Genomic DNA, 7,709 nt, shown 5'->3' with positions numbered 1-7,709 from the left:
GTAATAATCTCCTTTATACACTCATGTGTTCACAAAGTGGTGCACCTCTCTCCATCCTCGCTTGTGAGCCTTTCCAGGATGCCCCTTTCATCCCCGATCATGATACTATCACCTGTTACCAATCAACCTGTTTACCTGTGGAATGTTCCAGACAGGTGTTTTTGGAGCGTTCAACATCTTTCCCAGTCTTTAGTTGCTCCTGTTCCAACATGTTTGAAATGTGTTGCTGCATCAAATTCAGAATAATCAGGTATTTACAATAATCAGTGAAGCTGATGAGGTTCAACATTAAATATATTATCTTTGCACTGTTTTTAGTTGAGTATGTCAAAAAGAATGAGCAAATGATCACAGTCAAACCTTTTTGAAATCAGGATTGTACATTTGTAAAATGTTACGATATCTTATGGTATAGGTAACAACCCAATTCCTTGCATTAAGTCAATAAAAATGGTCTTTTTTTCTTAACACTGTGTGTGGAGACAAAGGCTGTCCAAACGTCAGCCTGTAAGTCGATGACTAAATTAACTGACGGTTGAACTAAAAACAATTAAAAACTAAAAGTTTCTTTTTATGTACATATTTACCTTAAATTGTGAATATCTCATTTTTGAACAAAACACTTTGCCAAGTGTGTATTTCTGCTCATACTGATGAGTAAATATTTAGCTGGTTGTGATTATTTGACACAGTGTAACAAATAGCATGTATAATATAGTGGGAGCACAGTAAAAGCCATACTGGTATCAGTAAAGTGCTGGCAGCCAGATTGAAAATATTGATTTCATTTTCACGAGCTATACTGGGGGCATGTGATCGAGGCATAGGCTGCAGGCCGGACCTCCTTTCTACCTTGCCTTAATAGTGTCCATTCATTAACTGGAGGTTAGCATCATTTGTGGCCTGTAATCATGAACATCTCCTGATGCAAAGACAGTTCTGCGGCAGAAGTCATTTTCTTATGTCATCATGATTCCTTTAAATCACAGCTGACCAGCTGCGAACTGATAATAACGCTTTAATCTAATAAAGGTTTCTTTTAGCACAACCAATCAATAACATTATCTATGACCATTAATGGCTTACTGACAACCTTAAGCATGAATGTGAGTGTAAAGAGAGACTGCAGTGGTTTGAAGCTGCTGTTTGGATGGCCGTCAAGCAATTAGGCCACTTTTCTCACAGACCACATCACATTAACTTTGCCTGCATCCTTCTCCAACAGAGACACGATCAATCTTTAAGTGAATGATAATAATCCCCATTCGATTTCACATCTCCACTACGGCTTCAAAAACAGCTAAATGTGCAGTGTTTTTAAACGTAAACTATAAAAACTCACCAAATTATAACTCAACCCTTCACATCAAAATTGCAGTGAATGCAAACAAAAGCTTCTGCAGGAGTGTCTTAACCAAAAGGTTTAAATCTGGACATTAAAATGTTTGCTGTTTTAGACAACTGCTCATCAGTTTGGTCTGCTGATTTTATAACTGCTGATCAAAGCTGCAATGGGTTACTGTGGGCAGTAAACGACGCATTAGCTTACACAACTGCACTGATGCCAATAAGGTGGAAGTAACATCTGTAATAACGTCAGTAATGACTTTGGCTGAAAACAGTGTTCTGCATGTTATTGAAAACATGGTGTTGACACTTCATACTTACCACTGCTGCTTCAGCCACCGATACAGAGCTGGCAGGCAGCACTTTTCCTCTTTACTCACCCTCACGCCGTTTCTACACAGCAGCCGTACAGTGAGAGCAGCTCTGTCCTCGCTGTCTGGTGTGCATGAGTGTGATTTGTCAGGTAGACTGTGAGAGAGGAAAGCAGGAGCTCCGTGGTCCTGAAGATGGCAATGTTTCTCTAGTGAAGTGAGCGGTCCTTCTCAGCACAGAACACAGCATTTGTTTTCACACTAATATGACTAAAATGGATGGCAGGAGGAAATGGAAACTTTCTTTCCTGTGTAAAGTGGCCATAAACTTAAATGAAACAGGTCTCCTAGAAGAATCTGGGGGAGGGGTGTGGTCCGCAGTGTGGATTCCTTCCAGCGGTGTCAAAAAGGGTACAGGGACACTTTTCCCCGTTGGTTTCATTTCCAAGCTGCAGCAGACCTCAGATGACGATGGAACACAGCTTCAGCGCAGCAAACGCGTCTTCACTCGTCTCCTCGGAGAGGGTTCAGAGGAGAACACAAAGATGGGAGCAAACAATATTCCTAGCTGAGGTTTGGGCCAATCCTCTTGCCTGAGCCAAACTTTAAGTCAAATCAAATCATAACTGGGCAAAGTATAATAAAGACAAATCAGCCCAGTGGTTCAGGTTGGCGTCTGCAGCGAGACAGCCTGAACTGTAGGTGCTATGGAAATTTCAGAGCGGTGTCACCCACAATCTCCCGAGTGGAGTGTGTGGCGTGGTGGCGGGATTTCCTCAGCTCCTACTCAGAACCAGGAACAATGCACATGAAACCTTTAGAGCACTGACCAGAGGAAGACAACAGGATACCGCCGCGTGCTGCTGTTTGCTCCGGCCCTCGATCCCCGAACTGCACCGCCGTCTGCCTCTGCCACCATTTCACACTGTAAACTGGATTTCTGGCCGGAAACAAGGGGTGTCGGCGGCGGCGGCGGCAGCGGCTCCTCCGTCTTGAGCAGGTGTTCACATGCCAACAGGAACAGTTGAGGGTTTAACAGTGGCTCGTGGGGGAGTAATTTAAGATGGCCAACTTAGGAGCTCAGAACAGGCCTGTCAGCAAACAGCGATCCTCGCGCAGCACAGAGGTCTCTCGTCACTGGTGCTAAACAAACTGCAAATCGTCTCCCTTTTTGGTGTGCAGAAACAAAATTTCAAGTGACAACTCCTTCGAAACACAATAAGGCATGGCAGCTTGTTTCTTCAATTCACTTCCATCGAAGAAACATGATTCCCTTCAAATGAACAATTTATTGATAATCGGTCACATTAAGTGCCCAAATGCACTTGCAGGTATGTGAACAGCTTCGCATGGGCTCTACGGATTTTCCTTTCCCATGACATCAAAGTGTACATTGCTCAATTTTCCATTTAAAACAGAAGTCATCACAGGTGCAGATGGGACACACAACTTAAAAGTTGCCTCATTAGTGAGGACCCACAAACACTAGGTTGCCTTCTGTGCAGAGCATCTCAGCTCTGCACTCGTCTCCTCTGGAGTCCAGCGGTGAAGTGGGTGCGACGTTCACACATGACAATTTTTCGACATATTTGTTTTCAATACATATTAAAAAAAAACTCAGCAAATTATAACTCAGGGTGGGTTACTATTGCATGACAAACATACAGTGGCAGAACAAAATACGGTAAGTCGGCCTTGGGAACATGTTGGCAGGCATGAGTAAAATACTGTCCAATTTAGACCTTTTAACTTTAAATATTAACTGTAAAAATGTTTCTAAAACTGTAAAATGACACAAACCGAACCTACTGAACAAATAGCAGAGTTCTGTTGCTTTGAACCAACGTTTTACTGATACTGAATGTCATTATTCTCGGAGGAGCTACTGGTTTCAGAGAAATAAATGAAACAACACAAAACTCTCTAAGCTTTTTATCCATTACTACTGTAGTTTTTCATAGATCACATTACACAACCATTTCTAAGGTAGGGATGCACAAAGTAAAATGCGAAGTAAAAAATATGAAAAACATGTTAGTATTTGCTTCACTATGCTATGCGTATCGTGTTATGGGCTGTTCCCTGGGCAAAAATCTCACATCTGTTAGTATTCGGCATTCCACATCGAGGTGACTTAATTTAGTTTTACCAGTGGACACACACCCGCTTCATTGTCTATCCTGCAATTTGGTATTCCGATGTTGAGGAACACATTAATTGAAGATTTGCTCGAATTCAAATCATGATCCTGGTCATAATTTGTCATTCTTCAAACACAAGTCACAACACAAGTAACTGAAATGTGTCATGTTTATCTAGAGAGGTTTTAAAGTCTGCAGCTCACAACTCTTCTTCAGTGCACCACACTCCATTCACCAGGCTTTGTCAGCCATATTGTTGTCATCAGGTGGTTAGCCGGGGAAGGCGAGAGGGGCAAAAAAAACAAAAAAAAACCCTCATCTGGTGAATTGAGTGTGGTGTGGAGTTGTGGTACAACATGTTTTGACCTTCAAAATGTTACCAGGAGTCTTTCTCCAAAGAGATGAGCTTTGAAACTGCAGTACCAAATCCTTCACTACACCTTCAGCAAAACCTCCAGCTCAGAAAATGTCATGCACACCTTTGTCTCCATCCATCAGAAAGTGATTATAGTAGACATATTATTGCATTGCAATTCAAAGCTTTGAAATTGGATGTTTTCTGTTTCCCTTGAGTAAATACCTGTGCAGCAGGTAGACACAATAACACCGACACAGTCTCAGGTGATACAGCACATTAGCCCAGAAACAAACGTGACCTTTGTTCAGCTTGTAATTTTCAGCTTTTGTTAAGACTGCATCAGAGAGATGTGGCTTCAGCACTAATAGCTTGTGAGGCCCATTTTATTGTAGTGGAGGTGTTACTGTGTCTGCTCACCGCATTTCTAAATTTGCCAGTTTTCTTGTAGTCGAGTTGGGAAGCTAAGATTTTAAACCTGTGAAACCTGTTTCTTAAATGAAACTGAAATTTATTCAACAAATGCTCCTCATATTTTACTGTTTTACAGTACTGAATTACTGCAGGTTTATGACCTGGAGAGCATGTCATTCTCCCTTAAAAGAAGAATTTCAAAAACACACTTCCTTTTAGTTTTGTGGGAGGGCACCGTTTGTCCTTAGAGTGGATTACATGGCAACATACAAAGTACTCAAGAACCATACTAGTGTACCCCATAATGCAGAACACACAGCATGCAATAGTTACTGACATACAGCAGACATTTCTTTCTTTTTCTTTTTTTCTTTTTTTTTTTTTTTAACACCACTTGAACTTAGTGTGTTCTGACTTTTTCAAGATGCTCCGCGAACCACAATCATGACCAGATAGTCCTCTTCACTTTTAGCCAGAGCTTTGGCAGAGGAATCCAGGAACTGCTGGGAGAAATCACAGGGAGGGAAAGCATGAAGAACCCCTGTGTTGTCTTTATCTCTGCTCCCCCCCACAGGCAGACTGATGACTCCAGCTGCTTGTTTTTGGTTGAGGTAGGACACCAGGTTGCGAAGCGGCCGCTGAGTTGAGGCTGCAGGGTCAGTTGAAGATGTATCCTCTGTGGCACCAGGAACTGCCAGCAGGATGGCGTAGCCGCCGGGACCCGCCACCTTGATGCGCCGGGACACCTCGTCGAGCTTGGGCTGGTCCAGACGGAGACGCTGGGTGATCTTTAGCTCGCTCACCTGCCTCCCCGTTGTGCCGTCAACAAGCAGGTCGCTGGCCACGTTGTGGTCACCCTCCAGCAGGTGCATGTTGGCTGGGAAGTTGCTATTCTTGAGCAACAGCATGCCGTGCCAGGCCAAACCGAGTTTCGTGCCGTCTGGTTTGGATGGCTGGCCTCCCTTGGCGCTGCCCTCAGAACGTTCTCTTTTGTTCATCCCCTTGCCGCCATCACCTGCTTTGCGCTTGCGCTCCCCAACAGCCAAAACACTGCTGCTTGGAGGTCCCTTGTCAGAGAGGCTCTGATTTTTGAGTCTCCGTTCAGCCCCACCTCTTTCCAGTGCGCTGTGATGTTCTCGTGTGGGGGAAGGCCTCTCACCCCGCACAGGGCGCTCTGAGTCACTGAAGCGTCCTCCATCTCTGCTGCTACCTCCAGGACTAGCATCTGGAGAAGCACGCCTACGCCTTACTGTCCTCTCAGTGCTGTCAGGAGAGTGGTCTATATGGCGCCCGTCCTCCATTACACGCCGCTTGCGTACGGCTTCCCGTCCCTGCAGCTCTCGTTCCAAAGACCAGGGCTCCCGTGCCCGCCTCTCGCGCTCCAAGTGCTCCAGGGGCTCAAAGGGTGAGGCTCGTACCCGATCACGAATCGCTGGGTTGGGCCACTCAGTTCCAGGAAAGAGCTCTCTTTCCCTGAAGTGAAGCGGCGGTGGAGTCCGTTCCCTGACCCTCAGAGGTTCAGGAGTGGCACGGTGGACAAACGACTCTGCCACCATGTCAAACGGTGGTATTGGGAGAGGCTGCAGGAACTGCTGCTGGTAACGATGCTCAGTGTCAGCAAAGTCAACTCTCAGTCTCCTCTCTGGACCTCCCAGCGGGAAGCCCCTCATGTGTGTGCATGCTGCTTGTGCAGCGTCCAAACTTTCATACTGAATGTAAGCCCAAGTGTCCCCCTTTCTGTAGTCTATGGTCCGTATAGTGCCAAAACGATCAAACTCTCTCGCCAGGGCAGCTAAAGGAACCCAGGGTCCAAGTCCACCCACCCACAGGCGCGTGGTGGGAGTTGCTTTCCCATAACCTATCTTTATAGGGTTCCGGCCCACTACTTTTCCAGACATACTAAGCTTAGCGCGGTGAGCCATGTCAAGGTTCTCAAATTTCAGAAATCCATATGTGCTGATTTGTCCCCTCGTGGGTCTTTTAATGTCCACTTCTGATATGACCCCAAACCTGTCAAAAGCTCTCCGCAGGTCCGCCTCTGTAACAGTTATGTCTAGATTGCCTAAAAACAACGTCCTGTTGGCTCTTTGGTCATCTTCTGGAGATATAAAATCCTCCTCACGAAAAGCTGCTCGCTCCGCAATGAAAGCTGGACGTGCCCTGGCTTCAAACAGGGCAAACTCTCTGTCCCGCTCCAGCTCTCTGGGTAAAGGGGGCGGCGGGGGAGGGGGGAGCCGTCCCAAAGCCAGCTGCTGCAGCCGGTAGTCTCTGTATCCGAGCCCGGTGGGCGAGAGGGGTCTCTGCAAATGTCTGTGGCTTTGAGCTGCACCATACAAGTCTCTCTCCACAGGGGAGCGGCTTCTCCTCCTGTTGATGTACACCGCCTCGATTTTCAGCGGTCGGTCGTACAGCACCAGCCGGCCCCTGGCGTGCTTCGCGGCTCTGGCGTCCTCCGGCTTCCTGAAATTCACGAACGCTATCCGCTCGTCGTTGCTGCGGCTTATCTTCACGCTCACATCTCCAAATTTTTTAAATTCGTGAAAGAGTCCGTCCTCTATGTCTTCGTCGCTCAATTGGGCGCCGAGGTCGCTTATTTTTAGGGTTTTGTACTCACTCTCGGCGCCGGGCGGCTGAACCCGCTGCTCCCCCCGTGAAGCGGTCCTCGGTGAGGCTAAATCCAGCGTCAGGCTCAGGTTGTGGTTTTTGCCGACGGAGGTTGCGGCGGCAGACAAACTGTGATTATTTCCTGTCCGACTGTGACCGTCGAAATCTCGGTCTCTTTTTTCGCCGAGCAGACTCCTTCTCGCCGAACCGCCGTCGCTTTTGGTAGAGCTATTTCCATTATTACTCCCACTGGAGACGGAGATAGCCCCCATTTTCTTGCTGGTCGGGTGGCATCCTCCCCTGTCTCGAATATCGTCCAAGGCCCGGGAGCGTTTTTTAATCGGCGACCGCTCTTTACCTTTCATTTCAGTCCACACGGAGCCGACCCCTGGGACGTCTGGGCTTTTTTGGTGCTGTTTCTGCAATTGAGTGCAGAAAATTATTGAAATGAAAAACGGATTTATTCAGTGCCCCTGCGGCTAAACAACAACAGTCGCCATTTTGTAAAGATTACTGACAAGGTCCTCCCCTTCTACC

General features: G+C 46.5%; 1 protein-coding gene across 1 annotated transcript; it reads right to left on the bottom strand.

Annotated features, from left to right (window-relative positions):
- Nucleotides 1-2,907: 2,907 nt before the first annotated feature.
- Nucleotides 2,908-7,681, bottom strand: rbm15 (RNA binding motif protein 15). Its single transcript, XM_076740406.1, has one exon. It carries the CDS (start codon nucleotides 7,535-7,537, stop codon nucleotides 4,988-4,990), a length of 2,550 nt encoding a protein of 849 aa, XP_076596521.1. The 5' UTR covers nucleotides 7,538-7,681; the 3' UTR covers nucleotides 2,908-4,987.
- Nucleotides 7,682-7,709: the final 28 nt, after the last annotated feature.

Source organism: Chaetodon auriga, chromosome 10 (genome assembly GCF_051107435.1).
Source record: "Chaetodon auriga isolate fChaAug3 chromosome 10, fChaAug3.hap1, whole genome shotgun sequence".
NCBI classification, from domain to species: domain Eukaryota; kingdom Metazoa; phylum Chordata; class Actinopteri; order Chaetodontiformes; family Chaetodontidae; genus Chaetodon; species Chaetodon auriga.
The sequence above is the reverse complement of the archived record's forward strand: the minus strand, read 5'-3'. Positions and strand labels throughout refer to the sequence as shown.